Source organism: Helicoverpa armigera, chromosome 16, assembly GCF_030705265.1.
Source record: "Helicoverpa armigera isolate CAAS_96S chromosome 16, ASM3070526v1, whole genome shotgun sequence".
In the NCBI taxonomy this organism is placed as follows: Eukaryota; Metazoa; Arthropoda; class Insecta; order Lepidoptera; family Noctuidae; genus Helicoverpa; species Helicoverpa armigera.
In genome coordinates this window covers 3,115,129-3,136,271 of record NC_087135.1, presented here as the reverse complement: position 1 = coordinate 3,136,271, position 21,143 = coordinate 3,115,129, and the positions used below count along the sequence as shown (strand labels likewise).

The window sequence follows — 21,143 nt, the reverse complement described above, 5'->3', positions numbered from 1 at the left end:
TTATCCTGTGGTGACATAGGCTATATTTTATCCCGGAACGGGAAGAAGTTCACCCGGGACACAAACGAAGCCTTGGGGAACAGCTAGTCGTTAGTGAATAAAGAAAAGAAGAAACATTCACTTTTAAAAGATACTAGGTAAAAACATCATAATTATAAGCGTGTTAAAAGATTTCGTGTGACCTCTCAATAAAAATGAATTAAATATATAATTATTGCAGCGTATTTTATATTGGGATTCGTTATGTACGAGCTCTTATTATGCACGATAATGATTAAAAATGCAATATCATACAACAGTCCTGTCAATTTAACGACCGACGATATGAAAGGCAATGTGAAATAATAATATGATTCACTTGTTATTTACGAACGCGATTCGAAAGCTATCTCAGCGTACGTTCGCCTGAATAACTTAAATTCCTTTCTTTACTGAAAATCGGAAGAAGGAAAATGTTTGGAATTATATGCTATAAATATTACGGCTTCATGCAATGACTGTTTCTTTGAACAGAATTAGTCTATTTCCTTGGTTTAAATTGAGTTTACCGAGACAAGAATATGATTACTTTGAAGCAAAGGCGTTTCCAAAAAATGGTGGCTTAGGTATAAGCTACGTTGTTTATGCGATGCATCCTTCATTTTAATCTACTCGGAATTCTGAATTAAGTTCCATAATGTTTATATAATGGTGAAATTTGTCGATAATTTAATCACTAAGAATTTATTTGTGTGTCAATTATTACATTTACTATTTGCACACATGCAATTTGAATATAAATCTACATATTCATCGAATTTTAGTTTACAAGTTTTATGAAATTTTGTTTCGATGTCTATCGTCGTTTCAGAGTGCTATTCAACGTGTATTGGCGTTCAGAATACCTCATCCTCCGAGCCTTTTTCCCAAACTATGTTGGGGTCGGCTTCCAGTCTAACCGGATGTAGCTGAGTACCAGTGCTTTACAAGGAGCGACTGCCCTGCCTGACCTCCTCAACCCAGTTACCCGGGCAACCCGATACCCCTTGGTTAGACTGGTGTCAGACTTACTGGCTTCTGACTACCCGTAACGACTGCCAAGGATGTTCAATGACAGCCGGAACCTACAGTTTAACGTGCCATCCGAAACACAGTCAATGGTGTCTAAGATATACTTAGAAAGTACATACAAACTTAGAAAAGTTGCATTGGTACTTGCCTGACCTGGAATCGAACCCGCGCCCTCATACTCGAGAGGTTGGTTCTTTGCCCACTAGGCCACCACGACTTCAGAATACCTAGGCATTGAAATATGATAGCTCGTATATAAAATTATAGCTCATAAATATCTTGATTTACTATCAATGCATTTGGGACGCTAACAAAAATTTTACCATCTCTGAAACGTGAATAATGGCTTCATAAAGTTGGGCAAAAAACTGTATGCCATGTGTTATCGAACGTAGAACTACATTTATTTCTATTCACTGTACCAAAATTTACAGGTTAGGAGAATTTATGATAGTGACCCGATTTCAATGCTCTGGAGTGTAATTGGTTTAAATCATCAGCTCTAGAGTTCTAGTTTACCAAAATTGCAAATTAGCTATCTAAATACATCTTTGACTACAAGTGAATTTACAAAAATATCAATCACTAGCCGTTTTCCCGGGGTTTCACCCGCGTCCCGTGGTAACTACTGCCCGTACCGGGATAAAAGATAACCTATATTATTCGGGAAGAGTTTCGGAGCCTTAAGAATACAAACGAACTAGTGTAGATTGGGCCACATCATGCTATCTAAGACATTTTTCTTTTGCAAACGACACCTTTATTAAAGACAAAGAGTAAAGAAAATACGTTTTTCCAAAGCTTGATAGGTAATAGAAGTACATACAAGTAAATAAGTTCAGTAATATATAAACACAGATGAGGTTTAGTCCGTATGATTGGCAATCCCACAGAGCATCACATCTCGTGGCGATGCGATGGTGTTGCCAACCGGTTTGTACGGAATGCATGTGAACATCACTTGTTGCGTTCCTCTATGGCGTTTGATGCATATCTGTAATTTGTTCATGTTTTAGAATTCGGTATTTGATAACTAGTAAAATTCAAAGTGGTCTGACCTTTATTTGGTGTAGGTGATAAATTCTGTCAGTCAGTACAAATAATGCTATTGTCCCTTGAAAATTGACAGCTGTCAACTGCACAAAACATTCAGTAGGTACTTTTAGTGAACTGTCAAAATGTTTCTCTAATATGCAAGTTAAGTAAAAATCCGTGACGTCATATTCGCTTTCTTTTTTACAAAAAGAATATGACGTCACGGATTTTTCACGTCAAGCTGTACACTTGTTTTTGGTGGCCTACAACAACGATATGAAAATATTTTCCATCAAAACGATAAATGAAAGTGTCATTATATGAAGATGCTTTACCAAATAAATATGATAAGGATTTTATTTTTGACCTCGTCAAATACCCAGTTAAGAAAATTCATCTTTTTGAATTTAAAATACGTTCCAACATTCTCTATTCAAAGTTGAAATGCATATGAAAAGGCCGTAATGGCTTATAACCAAAAGTAGATTCAGTTAAGTGCAAGAATATGTTCCGAATAAATTAACATAAGTATCGCTTTAGTTGCGAGACGAGACATAAACACTGTTTATTTCTAAAGATCCTAATCTTACCTCATACAACTATTATTTTTTTGTCAGAAAAGCGGTAATAATTACACAAGTAGAGTATTATAATTATAATTAATTAAAGGTATAAAGACGATGTTCAGGAAATGATTCACGTTTTATAGGGAAGGCGTGGTTCTAATTGAATGGGTACCATCATTAGCAATCACGATAATCATTTTACATCACCAAAATATATTCTGCATACTTTGATATAGAGCCTCAGAGACAAATGAGAATCCGATTACCTATATGTATTTACTAAAAATGTTATATTATTCGCATTTATTGCCAGCACTAACAACAACTCTGTAGTATTATAAAATTTAACCATATAATAATCCATGTCAAATCCAATAAAAACAACAATATACACGCTACTACAAAAAGTCTCCTGCAGATATACTCGTAATTGAAACACCAACTGTTTAAAACATCGCCACACTAAATTGCATCTTTCTTTCAGTATGTAGTCACATCTTTTATTCCAATAACTGGACAACAATATAATAAATATTGAACACGTGCCTTTCAATACAAAATCGCCTTTTCAATTCGTTCGTAAAGTATTTTGTACACGGCAAGAGATGAAATTTTAAAAATTCTCCATAAAGTTACGGTCAATGACTGACGGGACTGAAATCACATAAATTGGTGCCCGACAACAAAGCAAAATAAAACGTAACATCTCAATTACAGGCTGCGTTTCAATGTGAACTTATTGGTTAAAAGCATAAGGTCGTAAATGGTATGCACAATGTATTATTATGAGCTTATTCTGCTGAAGTTGTATGCGTCATCCGAGATCGAAATGTGTGGGTAACAAGGTATCAAGGACGGCAAGATTTCTTTTTTTATTGTTATGGCCAGTCTTTTGGTATGCAAATAAAAAAAAGATTCTAATTGTGCTCCTTTTGATCTTGAGAATTATTTATTACGTGTGTATTGATTACGGACATTCGATAAATGTGATAAAATGTCGGTTGAGTTTAACGAAATTTTTCTCCTTGCAACGTTCACGTCGTAAATGTTCTTATGACCTGTTTTACATTCAGAGAACGACATCGGTTTATCTTGCTAAAAGCAGTTCAATTCGAACTTGTTACTTGGAACTTGTTCCAAACTTGCAACGAAGCGCAATAGACAAATCTTCGCAGTAAGTTGAGAAATACAAATTACTTACAAAACCGTCAAAGTCATCTTCGAACGTAATTTGTCATCTTCGAACGCTCTTATGTGTTATGGTATGAATTCTGTTTTAGGTACATATTTGATATGTTTTGAATAAGATTGTCCGTGTATGTATTTTGTAACGTTGTGCTTTGTCAGGCCCTATCTTCCAGCAGAATGTTCTCTTTGACCGGTTTTCTATATCCTCTGCAGAAATTCCTTTAGCTCCATATTCATCCTTCACGGCATCGATGCAATGCCCGCTTGCGATATTATTATTTTGTATACAGAATGTTTCATCTTCTATAATCCCCAAGACGTGAAGAGAGTATAGGTGTACCTAGATATAGGTACGTTTTGAGTAACCTTTTCTCAACTTTTGAAAGTTATTCATAGCGAAAATTTTTCCGACAAGTGATTGAAATGGTGAGGTGTCATGGATTATAAACAGTGATGGCTTGATGCTGCAGTCGTAGCATCAGCTTCACAAGTGACGACATATGACATCTTATGAAAGCCATTTATACCTACAATTAATATTAATATAAGCCCTATACTTTCTTCCAGAACTGGAGATGAAGTTCACAAAATACCCGGAGTCTGTGATAGCACCCCTCGGTGATAGAGTGACCTTCGAGTGCGAAGTGAACGTGCCTGGTGAGAGGTTCGTCTGGAGATGGAAACCAGACAGAGATGATGATCATTGGACAGACGTGGAGGAAGGGGAAAGCAAGAAGATCATACCGGGATTGCCAGGAAGAAGTACTAAGTTGGAGGTTGAAGTTCTGATGAATATGGAAACTACTTGGTATCAGGTATGCATATCCTTAGTACATGCCGTATATTAGCTTCCGTAAGCGGCTACACACGCGTTTCGAATGTAACTACTTCGCACACCCAGATAGAAAATAGTAAAAAGCTTTCATTAATAAATGGGCTTATAAGATTTTTTATTTAGTTCATGTAAAGCGCTTACATTCAATTAACAAACGAGCTTCATAATATTGTATATTTAGCTTTATAATATTAGTATAGATACCAATCAGTTAAAATTACAATGTTGTTGGACTCAAAATTCGTCGATTCAAAGGCTTGCATAAATGCCAACTAAATGCAATTAACGCTAACATAATTTTGTACCACTAGCTACAAATGATTGACAATGGTATTTACCATTTGTGCAAGCCTAAGGCTGACAATAATAGGCAATTACTGTTACTCGAAATAATGCTTCAATTGGCGGCACAAAACCACGCTTAATCTCTATGGTTTTAGATAGTTAAATGACGAATCCGGGTTTTGAATATTATCGTTTTACGAATCATTTGTTACAAAAATTAATTGGTCGTTGTTGTTTCGACGAATTCTAGAAACCAAATCCGTAATTTTTTTATGTCGATGCTAGTAGGATAGTAGATTTTTCAAGAAGGGAGGATGTTTTCGAGCTTCGAAAAACATTGTTTTTTAGCCTATTTCGGACAAATGCATTTTGATTTTGACATCATCAAGTTTTCCGCAAAAATACCGTACTAGATTCCCAAAATAGAAGTCTCTAATTTTGCTGAAACCAGAGCCCGCTAAAAGGCAATATATCAAGATCAGACAAGATTAACAATCGTCCCCATGTGATGGTCGGTTACGGATGATCACGTAGCTCCCATGGGCCTCGTAAGAGGTGACTAAGGGATAAGCCACGGGGAATCCTGAATAGTGTCCGAGTTTCACCTGGGGTAGATTATATTATAATGATCAGCTTCTAATTTTAGCTACTTGTAATCATTGGATTGGGTTGTAGGTGGTGGATTTAATTGCTTTGAGTGTCACATGTTTTCTGTCTTAGACGACGTAATTGGATAATGGATAGACACTTTTAAGAGAATACGCCAACAATGTGCATGTTACGTTTCTTATAGTTGGTCTGTAGTTTCCTCAGTGGTCAGTCAGGTTTTTTTGAAAGAAACAGTAAAGATTGTCAAACTTTATAGTCGCTCTGATACCGGCCGGATAACTGATCGTTGTAGTGTGCTCACTACCTTTCATCTCCAAACTGATTTGAGTATCTGATCAAACTATCGACCGACTGAAAGTTTGCAGTATACGAGGGCTTTTATTGTTATTAAATTCAGGCTCCACTCGAGAAATGCTTAATAGAAAAAGCCGATAACATTTCACACACGCTCCGGGCTCAAAACGGCATCGTATATGAAATGTAAAAAAAAACTGTACTAAATACCACTCCCATTTGATTAGTTCTATTTTCCAGCGCTGCTATTACTCACGGCTAAACTAAAAAGTCAAGTGGAAAGTGAATCAACACTTTTTGATTAAAACTCTGATTCGCACATCGTCAGTCAAACATTTCAGATCGAACATGCAGCAGTTATTAAATCGACTTTGCTGTTTTCCGTGAGTTTGCTCGCGTTATGAGACCGTTAACATTCTTGGGTTTACTTTTTGCGACTACAAATTCTGTCAATGTAGTCATCTATCCTGTTGTTCGGTCTTTTTTTTGTGAACTCCGAAAATAAATATAGAGGAAATCTTTTCGTATACAGCTATAATAGGTACTTACTGCTTTACTTTCATTATTAGGCACTTTATTTACGTAGATAAAAAGTAGCTTATAACTATCTAAAATGTCTACCTATAAAACCTATCTACATCGGTGCATTCATAATCGATTTCGCTTACTTTCAATTATTATTTATCAACAATATTCTATTTATTTTGTTCCAGTGTGTAGTATGGTATGGAGCCATAAGCCTGACATCCATCCCCGCTCGGCTGACGGTAGCGAGGCTTATCAACCATTCTGACAAGATCACGGCCGAAGAGAGAGTGATCATTGCTCCCCTACAGAATACCGTTATCCTGCATTGTAAGGAGCCAATGTCGGAGCCACCAGCTGTTCTCACTTGGTGGAAGGAAGGGTCCAGGGTAGGTAGAACTGATTAATATTTATTTGCAACCGTTTTAAAGTGTAGATATTTTGTTTCAAGTAAACGGTTGAGCCATACTTGTATCAGTCGGGGGCGGATCCAGCTTTTTAAAAAGGTTGTGGGCACATTTATTCGATATGGCTGGAAATTCTCATACATATTTCCAAGTTTTAATTTCTGGTAGGAGAATGTAGGGAGTTAATACGTGCGCATATCCACGTGTACTCATTTATGTACTTCCTTATGTACTCTCTCATGTAATTATCTTCTGATGAAGTTGCGAAACATAGGGAGAATGTACCTTTCTAATATTTTTATTAACTTACTTTACAACGTCTGTTTAACATTAGACGAGTCTAGCCATTATTTTAATTAGTACTTTGCTTTAGTGCCACGATAACAATAAAAAATATTGTAAAATGTAACAGGAATATACAGACTTACGTTAAAATGTGGTTCGGTTTATTCCTACGAACGATTAATAAGATTTATAGCTTGATTACCGCGTACGAGAGGTGAATTAGTAATTATTTCATTGTGTGATGTCATCACGATCATCATCAAAGTCAGTTATTTATTTTAGTCAGTTATGTAATATGTTTCTGATTAAAATTTATTCAATCAAAGCAAAGATTGGTCTATAATCGAAATTATTTCATGACTAAGAGCCCCCGTATACTGGTACACAACGTTTAGTCGGCCGATATTATAATTTGACCAAGTAATAGAGCGTCAAAAAATAATTAATTTTTATCATACTGGCGTGGGCTCTAGTGAGGAATCGGGAAGTTTCAATGATATTTATTTCAGTGTAAACCAGATTTATATTTCGCCGATCTCTTCAGCAATAATACAGGAACAAAAGTTTATATTTAAAAGAAATCAGATCCTCTAGAAGGCTTATAAGCTTTGTTTGTGAATAATTGGTAAACAAAGTTTAGCTTAGCCTCTATCTCGCAGAACCAAAGCATGTTTAGTGTACTAGCGGTCGCTTTGTAAGCTGAACCTATATGCGAATATTTTTAACCAACTTTGTTTGGTATGCACATGTTCAGTTTGTTGAAAGAGAACAATTTTAATGTAAGAAGTGCAGTCGTTAACAAATAAATCTATTGTTTTCGTAAAGATGTAGATTGGGCTTTATAAGGAATCTTTAAGTACAGTTTTAACCACTGTGTAGAGTGACTTGGAAAATGTATGTAAAATAAATTATTAGATAAACAGATCCATGCACGGTATGATGAAAAACGCTTCGGCATTATCCAAACATGAGCTGAAGCATACATTATCGTCAAATATTATCTTTTGATTATTTCATAACAACTTTGTTGTCAAGCGTATCAATCGATATGTGTTTTCTCAATAAAGATTGAAGAGCTAACAAAGTACGTAGTAGGTGCACCTATGCTGCCAATTGATTGGCAATGTGTATCGTACTACTACTCATTCACAAATTAGAAACAAGACAAATATTAGCCGTCATTCACGCAACAGTGGATCTTCTGTTAGTGACGTTAGGGAATAGTTTCCATCAGAATCGCTGTCACTCCCCACCGATTATCTCGAAATACATACAAAGAGTTGCTACCTAATTGCTACCAGCCACCATTAGTAGCTACCAATTGTCTTATGGTTTTGAAGATATTCAACAAGCTTTAACTTACATTCAATTGTTTTTCTCCCAGGGCAAGAGGAAACAGTTGGAAACTCCTCACGGTGTGCTAGTAATACACAACGCGACATCTGATGACAGTGGCACATACAGCTGCAGGGCCACCAACGAGCTCAGTGGAGAAGCTCTTGAGATAGCACAGAGGACGCACTTGAATGTTCAGCGCGAAGCTAGCAGGGATGTTAGGTGAGTGAATCAGTAACATTTTTACATTTTGGATAAAATTGATAAGCCCAAATGACTGGGTTTTCTTCATAGGTTTTCTACAACTAGGCTTAGACACAGTCATATAATTGGGTATATTCAACGTACGAAGTAATCTGACACTAACTGCGCCTACATCATTTATAATGACTGCTTTTGAGCAAAACAACGAGCTGAAAACAACTAGAAACGTGTTCTCTGAAATACGTAAAACAATGTAATTAATTTATAGAGAGTAGATAGATATTCAATACAATAATGCACTCCAGAGCCACAGGCAGAGAAATCGAATCCGAGACTCCATTCAAAGGTGTCGCAATTGGCCGCATTAGACCAACAAGACATTCATCCTTCGTTTGAATAGTTTAGAAAACTCATTACAAAGAATAAAAATGTAAGCTGTCTATTTCTTTCCAGGTTTCTAGAAACAGAAGACTACGTAGGAGTGATAGACGAAGAAGACGTGCTAACGATGCCGGTGAAACCCAACGGCGTGCTTCGTCTGTGGTGCGGAGCTGTCAGTACCCCTCCTCCTAAGATCTCATGGAGTTTGGAGGGAGACGGCGAACTGAGGGCCTATGAGAATGAACATATGCTGACTATATCGCCTTTTACACCTGAACAAGAGGTTAGTTTTTCTTATTTTTGATTGACTTAAATATTCTGGAAGTCTTAAAGGGTAACTAGAATTTTGCAATTTGCTAAAAATACCCCTTAACAATGTTTTATTCTATTTAAGACCGACAATTTAATTAAAATAATAACTCGCCAGCATCTACAATACTCCCTCGAACAATATTGTTCCCAAGATTGTTCTGTTGAAGTTTTACCATCTCAAAACATTATAAAATGTGAAAGCGTTTTATTTACATTGTGTTTGATATTTTTTGTGTAAGCATTCTATTGTGTTTGAAGGCTTTGAGATAGCAGAAAAGATTCTGCCCCCTCAAACACGAGAAGCTTTGGAGTGCCTTTCAGAAGTACTGCCTTCATCTAGAAAATATTTTTTGTGTCTTTAAATCAAAGGCGGCGTTCTCTTTGGTGTTGTGAAGAGACGACCTTAGGTCTTAACTTATTTGATCCCACGACACTAAAAAGGGTCTCAAGCCTTGACTTTAGGTACCAAAATAATTAGGACATGTCATTATGCTTTTTTAATTGCTTACATAAAACAGCAATGCCTAAGAAAGGTCAATTTTATTTACTTTCGAAAATAATTACAAAAAATTACTTTGCTAAGGTGATATTTGACCCCATACACCACGTACCAATATAAATTCCCCAATCTTTCTTATAGGGCGTGTACTCATGCACGGCCAACGGCATCCGTCGTTCCTGGAAGGTGATAGCCTTACAGCCACCTCGATGGGACGGCAACGTCTCCGTGTCCACGCCGAATGAAGGAGGCAAGGCGCATGTGACCTGTGGCAACTCCTTTGGACAACCAACTCCTCGTGTGTACTGGGTCTTAAATGCTGAGGTGCTGAAGAATGAGAAGGGTGTTAAGGCTAATAGTGAGTCGATTTTTATTAATGTAATATTATGTAAAAGCTAATTATTGTTTCTGTTAATATACTTTACACATTAAATGGCTCGATTTGGCGATCGAACTTAACATTAGGGACTTCTATAGCAACTCAACTTGTATCTAAAGAAGTCTTTGACATCTAGCTCTTTAGTCAAAAGTGGTTAAGCAGCTAGGTACAATATAGCAACAGCTAGTTAGTTGCTAGTTTGGCTTTCATATTAGTACTTGCAAACCTGCAATATCTTTCTTTAATAAAGCTACTGTTCCCATAAACTGCCTGAATAAATCAATACAGTATTTTAAGGTAAAAATGAAAACTTTATTTTTGTGAACCTTTGCATAAAACGTCATATATCAATTGCTTTTTTGTCGCCAGTGTCCGGTAGTTTATTCGTCCATGAAGGACATAAATATTACTTGCCATGGATACCTGTTGCACGTTTTTTATAAATAAAATGCAGACATAAAACCAATCACAATATCGATGTTACTTCCGACCTGATGAATTTATTGGTTTTAACTTTTTTATTTATTTTTATCCTTTGACATCGTGTCCATAGAAATATCAGGGACACAGATTTTCACTGTTCACCGATTCAAATTGAATTTCGTGATGAGAATTCAATTTCGTGAAGAATACAATGTTTTGTTTGACTGACTTCACAACTAAAAATCATCATTATTATCTCGCTTTTTCCAAGTAGGTAGGTACATCTATTGTATGTATAAGCGAATGTGACTTACCTCCTTTGATTCACTTTTAAGGATTTAAAACCGTGACTTTAGAAACAGTTTCAGCCGTTCTATGATCTCTCTGCCAAACAAAAATTTGCTAAACAAAAATGACCCTTATTTCTTCCTAGATACGGACCTCTTCATCGAGCACGTGGAGAAACGTCACGCGGGCATCGTGCAATGCTTTGCGTGCAACGAGCTCGGCTGCGCTTACGGCGCCGGCATGCTCACTGTAGTACCTCTGCAGATTCCTGATCAGGTAAGAATAGTATACAGATGACGCCAAACTTAATGGCGGCTCGCAACTAATGTCACCATATACCTCATCAAACTCAAAAATAAGAAAAAGAAATTGGGAATCGCCATGAAGTGCGTCAAACTCTGATTGTTTTCACCATACTCTTACTTTTATATGTAAAGGTAGTTGGATCTGCTTTTTGTGTTTAACTGTTCATTACTAGACCTAACTTCAGAATAATATTTGTCTTACCTTCTTTCTTTGGTGCAGGATTACCCAGCAGAAGTCCCAAAGACAAGATACTCCATTCAACCACCAAAAAGGCACAACAGGAAAAATTCTAGAAAACATAAAGGTAACAAAATAATTAAGTCACGATTGATACCCGGTTTCCATAAAGTAGAATTGAGTCATTCGCTAGTTCTTTGATATAATCTTCTTAACGTATAACGAATTTCTTTTATATGGAAATCTGGCATAAGTATCTTAAGTTAGGAAAAATTAAATGGTATTTGATACTAAAAAAAGTTTTTGTTGCCAGCCGTAATGATTCCTCCTTCAAGACCCAACGTTACACGACTGAATGATGAAAGCGTCATGGTGTCATGGTCACACGACAACCAAGGATTACCCATAAGATTCTTCAAGGTAAGCCCTATTTGTTGAGATTAAAAAAACGACTTCAATAATATATTAAACAAATCTTCTCCTAAGTCTGACAAATACTATGCAGAAAACAATTACATGCATGGAGATCAAACTGAGAAACTCTTTTTTTTAAGTTGGTTGTAAATACTTATTAATTGAGTAGAATGGGTGCATAAAAGGGAACGAGTAGTTGATTTGATTCCGAATACATTTTAAACCAGGAATATCACGACTTCAAGATGGTCCAAATAAAGTTCAACGTCTCCATTTCATATTTTAGTAACTCGCACAAGGTTTCATATCATACGTCAGAAAAGAAAAGCCCGTCTTAACGTAGAGAGCATCGCACAAACAAGATACACAACGCGATTCATAATTATTTTCTTGAGAACTCGTATTTTCTTGTATAAAATGCTCAAAGGGACTAAAGTAATGGTTTAAGTCGTTGCTTTTGGTCCGTCGCCGATGCTCACAGAAGGAAATGCGGACAAAAGTTAGCATTTTATACGAGCTGTAAGTTTTTGTGGTCTATCTGAGTGAGGGTACTCATTGGAATTAACGATGGCAAATTGGCATTCGTTTTAATTCTGTTCGCGGAAACTAAGGATTTATTGAAAGCACTTTGTGGAGATAGCCAAGCTTCATTTCAATTTCTGTTATTGTAAGATGAGTGGCCTTAGATGTCTAGACCAAGTTTTTATGTTGATAGCAATTTTATAGTGCGTATTTTCTTCAAAATTAAAGATGGCAAGCAATATCGTACTTTTTATCTTTACTGATAAATGCGAAAATAACTCTATCTGTCTGTCAGGCTTTTACACAAATCTCAATACATGTCGTGGGCTGTAAATGAGAGAAACCGTGGGTCACGAATAGTATCTTATTATTCCTATATTTACATAAAGATAACAAGGTGACGAGTTGCATAAACGTTTGGCTCCGTTTCAGGTACAATACCGAGAGGTGAGCAACTCAAGCAATGCTCAGTGGAATACTGCCAACCAGGACATCCCGGCGTACATACACTCGTATCAGATCGATGGACTCACTCCTGGCAAATATTATAAGTAAGTTATATGCATCAACTATCGGTCTTTGAAGGCATCATGCATGTACCGACGACCTCGATGGCGCAATGGTCACCACGCCGGACTGCCGAACCTGAGGTCCCGGGTTCGATTCCCGGCTCGGTCAACATTTGTGTGATATGCTTGTTAGCCGTGTTCTGGGTGTTACAATATGTATTTATAAATATGTATATATGTAGCTATATGTAGTTTATCAGCTGTGTTAGCACCCATAACACAAGTTAATTAATACCTTACCATGGGGCTAACCGACCGTGTTTGAAAAGGTGTCCCACCATTATGTAGCCAATGTCATGCTGGTGTTTTATAAACGATAACTCTACCTACTTCTAGGAATGTTGGCTATATACTTAATTTCCACGTAGTTGGAACGTTAAACTCTCAGGTGTATTTTAAGATATGTGATATTTAGGGAGTATGAACACATTAATTTCTTCATTAAAAGCGATTGAGGACTTCGTGATCTCTCTGAAGAATTACATCCCCTGCACACTCCAGACTGTCGGCCGTTACTTGGCCAAATGTTTGGTTAACAACTTTGAAGGGTATCATAAACCCAATCAAACTTTTCAGCCAATCTGATACCGTAGTCAAAATATTGGGCGACTAAGTTTGTTGTGTGCGGGGCACTAAAAGGTCGTATTCAGTGCAGTGGTACTGGCAAATGCAACTTGTTCATATAGTTTGCCACAACGCCACCCTCGCCACATAGTCATATACACCGCGTTCCGGTTATTTGCGTGATATTGTTAAAACGACTGCCAACTTGGCTGTGCGGTGAGCGCGGTTGCTAAGCTTAAACATAACTGAAATTCAATGTATTCGATACAACTTTATTTGATTTGATCTTTTGAAAAAAGTATTTGGTACTCTTTATAATACCGTACCGTGTCATTACACATTTAGATCAACATTCTAAACGCTATTTCATGGTCTAGCGTAATCTGTTTTCAAATATTAGTTCTTCACAGTTCAGTGCACATGTTGGTACTTAGTTCACTAACTCTGGTGACCTAACAACCTTAGTTGTGACCTAAAGCCGTCGATATATCTGGTTTGAGGAAGTTCTTTACTACATTTCTCTTACAAGACCCTTCTTCTCTAGGGGCCATAGTCTACCGTCAGAAACTGCCAGTCCACTGCCGTTTCATATTCTATTATGTACACCTACTTGAATAGGAATTAACGAAGTGTTCTCATACCCAGGTTCCGCATCGCAGCCGTATACTCGAACCAGGACAACAAGCTGGGCAAGTCCAGCGCGCGCTTCCACTTGCAGCGCGGCGGGTTTAAAGCGCCGCGAGCCCCCGTGCTAACGCGGGCTGTTGCTATGTCGCCTACTACTATACAGCTGGATTGGACGGTGAGTTACATACCTCGATATAGGGGAAGCAAAACATCTAGAGGAAACCTAGACCATACAGTCTGAAATCACCAAACCTTATAAAGCACGCGCAGTGATTAACGCATCATCTTTATGCATGTGACAAGAGTCATGTGCCCAGCACTGGTACGATAAAAAGTTTGATGATGATAACAGTCATGCATGACAGATATTATGTTTCTCTTTCCAAATATACCTATCTTTATCAGTTAGTATCAAGTTATTAACCCTATTTTCGATTCATCATCAGCACTTCATTGCACAAAGCTGTGAGATTTTAAATGGTTTTTTCACATATCTAAAAGTCCTGAATCGTCTGCTTTGTCATCAAGAAAGTCTTCTTATAATATCGTTTTTTTTATAAACTCTTTAATAACTCCATTATCTCTCAGTGGACAAGCGGCGGCGAAGTAGAAGCGGAAGGTTTCTACGTGTACTACCGCGCGGTGTCATCAGCGGGCTCGTACGAGAAGGTGACGACGTCGGGCTCGCCGCGCGCGCTGCTGCTCTCGCACCTCGTGCCCGACACCGGCTATGACATCAAGCTGCAGGCTTATACTGCGCAGGCTGCTTCCGAGTTCAGCGCTATTAAGGTAAATTGATAAAATCGATCTCAGTGGCGTGCACTTGGAGAGGCTTATGTCCAGCAGTGGACTGCAATAGGCTGATGATGATGATGATGGTAAATTGAGCTGTGGGATAATCCTTTAGTTTGCGTCACATTTTCGAGTTTCAAGCTTATCACGTCTGTGATTGGCTCCTTAATAGTGCGTCAATAGTCAGAGTAGTAAATTCAGCAGTGCGTGTTAGCTAATTATTGTAGAAACCTGAAAGATTTTGATACATTAGATTCATTAATTCATTTTTACTTTGTACATATTTTTTTCGAATTTTCATATTTTTTTCGAATTTTCATATTGTGATACGAGTTTACATATTATATTTTTTTTAAATCACAAAACAAAGTAATGCTTTATCCCATTCACCAGACTACACAGATTTAAACATATGCGCAATCAACATTTTACACAACTACATAGAAAGAACCACGCATGCTACATTACATACTTCTACCACTATATACTTATCTACTATTTTTGAATGTGACTGTTTGATTTGTTAAATAAAAAAAGTAAATAAAATATATGCACCATCCCCATCCAGACAGCAAAAACACTCCGCTCAGCGGGCGCAGGCCCCGGCAGCAGCCCGTCGAGCAGCGCCGACACAAACAGCGCGGGCGCGGCCTCGCGCGGGGCGCCCGGCGCGCTGGTGACGGCGGGCGGCGCGCTGGGCGCGGCGGCGCTGCTGCTGGTGCTGGCCACCGCGCTGCTGCTGTGTCGCCGAGCCAGGCGACCCACTACTGATAGTATGTGCTAATGTAAATGTTATTATGATAGTTTGTTTGTGTGTTTCAAATGTCTACAAATAAATAACACCAGAACCACATTCAAGTTAACAGAATACAAAAAATTCTAAAGTCACAGCCTATCCACCTATCCACAGTTTTTGTGTTTGAGATTTTGGTGGTCTAATATTCTTTAATATTACTGTGTTAATGTCCAGTCTAACCAAGGGGTATTGGGTTGCCCGGGTAACTGGGTTGAGGAGGTCAGGCAGGGGCAGTGGCTTCTTGTAGCACTGGTACTCGGCTACATCCGGTTAGACTGAAAGCCGACCATAGTTAGGAAAAAAGGCTCGGAGGATGATTAATTGTGTTAATTAACTTTTATTATTCGAATAGTTTCAATATTCATTATAGGTTTTTTGCCGCACCACTTTACGTAAAGTACCTATCACACAAAGTAACTATTAAGTAATCCGTGCTATCACTATTATGTATGATTTCTATTTACATCTCATTGTTTTGTACTATTTGGTAAACAATAACGTACAACATAAGTAACATTAGCTGCAAAATCATAATCCAATTAACAAATGCATCAATCTAATTTACTTAATTAAACGTCAAAACAGCGTCTTCGGATCATCCGACCATGAAATGACAAGAGCTTAACTTAACAATATAATCACATAATCACAAAACATTGATGTCATAATAGGAACTTCAAAGCAGGGCTGTCAAAACACATTGAATGATTTATTACAGAGGAGAAAGGATCGGTGCCGGAGAGCGGAGGCGCCAACGGGTACATCCCGGCCAAAGTGCCAATCACTATTACGGCCAACCCTATGCATTCTGAGGTAAGACTAGAGAGAATCACTTTCAAGAAATAGCTCTAACGTTCATTGAGATGTCATAATTGAATTATGTTCCCACCACTAATTGCAATACCTAAATACGATCATTCTTAACGATTTTTATCATACGCTTATTTCCACTTCTATGTTTAATGTTGTTTTTAATATTCCTTTTCGTATTCAGGGTGGCGACGCAGGGGTAGAAATGTCATTCTTACACAATAACAACACCGGTAACAACGATGACACACTACCACATTCAAGGAAAAATGGCCCAGCACCCCGACAATACGTGTGAAAATAGACTCAATTTCCTATAAAATAAGGTTCACAATTCAAACACGTGTTGCCCCGATAAACTGCTACCTTATTGGTAGAATACGAAATTTTCGAAGGAGAAATGTGATATCATTTTTATCGCCATATCGAAGTGTACGGACTTACGACAGTACAAAATTATATTTATAATATTTACTTAGCGTAGGTATTTGTGATTATTTAGTAACAAATGTTAGGGCACTCTGGATTTAAGCAATATTTTGCTATGACTGCAAGTTGGTGTATTTTCACAGCTGAAATTGGTAAGATTATGGGCCTAGACTTATTTAAAAGACAAGTGTTACGATTATTTTATTTATTAACGTGTTGAGAACAACTGTGTAGATCTGAAGCTAGTTGTAAGTATGTATTAATTAAGTAGGCAACGCTTAGCGTGATGCGCTTCGCTTGTGAATCTCGGCAGTGTTGCCAGAACATTGGAAAATAAAAAATCGGTAGTAATGGCAATGTACTTAAGATTTGTTATTGATTTTGTTAGAAACAAAATTGTATATTGACTATTTCAGTAATTTTCTGTTTCATTATATATTTTAATTCTTGTACATTTTTGTTTATTATATTTTTATTTCTAAGGTTGTGACAGACGGACAGGCATTTATGAAATACGACTGTAATTGTTTTATTTAACTTTATATATAACATCACTTGTATTGTAGGTGAAAGTTTTTGAAGAGAAATATAGGACTGAACTTTTTCTTTTTCAGAAATTTTCTTTTGTTTATCAGTAGCTTTTAAGATAGCTAACAAGTAAACATTTATATCTTGAACAAAAACAATCAAAACTTCTATAACTTTCTTCAAAATCCTTCATTTAGTTATCTTGTAGTTATAACTACGCACTTTATTATGATAATGATCTAGTATTATAACTTTATAACGAAATAGGTACTTTAAGAACGTGTTTTGCCTTTGGAATATTATAACGAACAAATCTGCTTAATGTGAAACAAAAACAAGATATCACTGCCAAATGTACCTGTATTATTATGAAACAAAATATCTGAATTTAAAGGTATTTGTAATAATTAACTTTGCAAAAAGCCGAATCCTTTGTGATATATTTTTTGTTTCGCATTAAAATGAAGAGAATGCATTCGCTCATTATTGCTCGCAAATAAGACTGAAAATGTTTTTTATAGTTTACTCAACTTTTTGGGTGAACCGCGATATTATTATCGTAGAATGTAAAGTAAAAAATAATTTAAATTAAGACAAAAATGTTTATGAAATTGTTTCAAAAGCACCCGAGGCTTAGCAGAAATAAAAATTAATGAGTACAGTCACCGCTGTAAATATAAAAAACAAAAGGTAAATTAAGTTTGGTAATTTGAATTCAAATGGCCGGCTAATTTTCATTTCTGTTAAGAGCTGTGTTTACTGGTCCATGTTGATAACACGAAATGTGTACGCGACTGTATTTTTGCGTTCGTTTTTTAAACTCTGTGGGAGACTGACAGCTGTTTGTCAAACTCTATAAAGACCACTTTAGCACAAGGTGAAACATTTTAATAAAAGAATTATGAAGCTTACAAAGTTACAAATATTGTTATTTCTGACAATGTGGCCCGCTTCTTCCTTATGGTTTCCATTATAAAAAGTCAAACTTCCAAACTGTCAAACATTTCGGCGGGATTTGGAAACTCCAAAATTAATGATTCGCGACCTCTTTAGAGGGAAATCTTAATGTGCTTGTAGTTGATAGGCGAGTCCCTATCCCTATTTTATGCAAAATTACCATCTCTTTAATTACACTTACAAAATCTTGTGGTAAGTGGTCTTGAGCAACGCTGATGCCTCTCTTAACCCTCTCGCGGAGCTGCGTAAAAAGTTTAATATTTAAATTAAAAGCTTAAATAAGGCGCAGAACTTCATAAATCTTAGGGGCTTTAATAAAAATATACAATTTATCAACATTAATTTAGAACGAGGTCTGTAGGGTTTGGCGCCATTATAAGTGTAACGCGGACGACTAATTGATTTATTATAGTAACTTTTACAACACTATGTATTTGTAAAAAATATTAACAATGCAATCCAATAAAATAATTTAAATTATATTATGTACTTTTTATAACTTTACCTACCTATAATTATGTTGTACAAGACGAGACGAGATATTAAAAATCGTTATTTCTCTTCATTCCATTAAAATTCTTATTCTTCAGAAACAATACTTAGCTACAACTTTTCAATACATAAATTATTAACAAGAAAACACCGCAAAAGGTAAGAAAAAATTACATTTCCATATTCAAATGTTGTACATGCGATAAAGATTTTCCATTAAAAAGGTATTATTTCCCCGAAAATTCTCCCTTCTCCCACGTCATGTTTTTTAAAACACCGTTGATTTATGTTAAACGTATTCATGGCAATTAGCCCTGGAAGCTAATTTCCATTAGCCAGACTTGTTGTTCGGTAAAATTGTTCCACAGTGCAGAATGCGAGAAACAGTAGACCAACTTGGCCTTTACACCAATTAAAGCGCTCTATTGAAAAGTTTTGAGCTCTGGATAAACGAATGATGTCATTAAATTCGGGGACAACAATGTACTGTTGCAGCATTCACTTGGAAATATTCTTTGGGATTGATTAAATGTTATAAAGTAATATGAGCTAAAGCCCTTACGATTTCTACTAGGTAAATACAAACTTCATATCATAGCATCGCCTACATGTTTCACTAGTGATGTCTAAATCTCATGTAGATATGTTAATGTGAAAACTCCCACGCACAACACACAACACGACGATCAAGGAACGTCTCATAATTTAACATCAAATAATTACGTAATAAGTTTGTTTCCTCAGCAGAGGCTTTCAAAGAAAACAAATGTTATATTAATCGGTACGTTAACTTTCCTAATTAAAGGCTAAGAATACAAGCAAAACGTATTTTCCTTTCAAGTCGTTCGGTCGTGTATACAATATTTTTGTTCACTAAAGTACCATTTACATTAGAAATATACAAGAATGCCATTCAATTTCGCGGTTCAATGCTCGCCTGTACGTAATAAAAGTAATTATTTTTCCCAATACCATGATTAGTTCGCATTGGGCTACGGGAGATTTTTCCTTCTGTGGCGGGGCGGTATACTTTAGTGCGCGTTACGGTCAATTAGTCGCAAGTCGCAACACGTAGCACCCACTTCGGTAATTAAAGCGAGAGAACAGAACACCAATACAAGGGAAATAATTAATTTTGCAAAGAAAATAATTGCTTTGTTAGCGGCCTGCTTCTGTTTCGTATTTAAAAAAGAAACGGCCGCTTGAATAGAGTTAATTAACACACGCGGCGGCTACTTGCTACTCCAAGTCCCACAGAATTTTTATAATAAATATACTTAGGCGCGGAAAATTTATTGCTGTTTGAAAATTGCCATCATTATGTGAATATAGGGCTTTAACTAAAATGAATTGCTTCGAAGTGTCGCGTTTTGAACGCAAAATACATACATAAAACATAATTAATGGGTGACATTTAAATGTTGAATTACCTATGCTTAGGCCCACGTGGGAATTTGTGTAAGTACTTAAGTAGATACGTGCTAATGTGCTGATTTCATCTATCTACGATTGATTGATTGCATGACAACGCCTCACACACCTACAGATGACGAAAGGAAAAGATAAGTATGTGTATGTGAAAAGATATAGTAGGTATCATGTTCAGCTGAATAAAGTAAAATATTCTCCAAAAATTATAACGATTTAAAATTAGCCTGGTGGGTATTGGTTATGAAATAATGCAGCCTTTGCGATTCTTAATTTCTTCCAAGTAACCCCGTGGGCTATTTAACAAATTGAGATAAAAGGTTTTGATCAATTTAAATCTTTTGTTTGATTTTTTCAACAATTTTGACTGCTTTGAACATCTTTTAGAATTAATGATTTCTTTCAGGTGTAATCAGTGATCTAAGAGAAATGTTAAAAGCCTTTATAGGAAAATAGGTACCCTCAATAAGATTCCCTAACTTAACAAGAACTTATGACAATATTATAGGTAACAAGTTTAATTCTAACAATGCTCATGAGAAATGTAAATCAACGTAAGTAGACATTAGTTTCGAATTAAATTGATAAAGTTTGAACATAAAGGCTGGAACCACGGTATTCTTAGATCATATCGAGTCTCGTATTATCGTGTTTGAGAACACCAATTGCGTAATATGGAGATAAGCTACTTAATTGGTATTAGTAGGTTACTCTAATTAGTCGTTTGAGTTTGCGTTATGAGATGACAGGTAAAAGTAATATTGCGCCAATTTATTGGTTCATAATTTTCTCATCAAACTGTAGAGCTTTCATCGGTCTTGAAAGGATAGGC

General features: G+C 36.5%; 2 protein-coding genes across 3 annotated transcripts in view; one reads left to right on the top strand and one right to left on the bottom strand.

Annotated features, from left to right (window-relative positions):
* The window catches only part of LOC110384540 (interference hedgehog), a 41,009-nt gene extending 22,136 nt beyond the window's left edge, over positions 1 to 18,873 (top strand). The window contains exons 3-16 of one of the 2 annotated variants that reach the window (XM_064038490.1): positions 4,407 to 4,654; positions 6,576 to 6,776; positions 8,464 to 8,636; positions 9,072 to 9,282; positions 9,952 to 10,168; positions 11,046 to 11,176; positions 11,426 to 11,510; positions 11,697 to 11,803; positions 12,752 to 12,870; positions 14,098 to 14,254; positions 14,668 to 14,868; positions 15,440 to 15,644; positions 16,386 to 16,480; positions 16,662 to 18,873. In XM_064038490.1, the coding sequence (XP_063894560.1) occupies positions 4,407 to 4,654; positions 6,576 to 6,776; positions 8,464 to 8,636; positions 9,072 to 9,282; positions 9,952 to 10,168; positions 11,046 to 11,176; positions 11,426 to 11,510; positions 11,697 to 11,803; positions 12,752 to 12,870; positions 14,098 to 14,254; positions 14,668 to 14,868; positions 15,440 to 15,644; positions 16,386 to 16,480; positions 16,662 to 16,775 (2,264 nt within the window). In that variant the 3' untranslated portion in view covers positions 16,776 to 18,873. Of the gene's footprint in view, positions 1 to 4,406; positions 4,655 to 6,575; positions 6,777 to 8,463; positions 8,637 to 9,071; positions 9,283 to 9,951; positions 10,169 to 11,045; positions 11,177 to 11,425; positions 11,511 to 11,696; positions 11,804 to 12,751; positions 12,871 to 14,097; positions 14,255 to 14,667; positions 14,869 to 15,439; positions 15,657 to 16,385; positions 16,481 to 16,661 lie in introns of those variants that run through there. The other variant, XM_064038491.1, reaches the window with a different exon arrangement.
* Positions 1 to 21,143, bottom strand: part of LOC110384575 (persulfide dioxygenase ETHE1, mitochondrial) — a 334,248-nt gene that overhangs the window by 216,956 nt on the left and 96,149 nt on the right. The window lies entirely within an intron of this gene.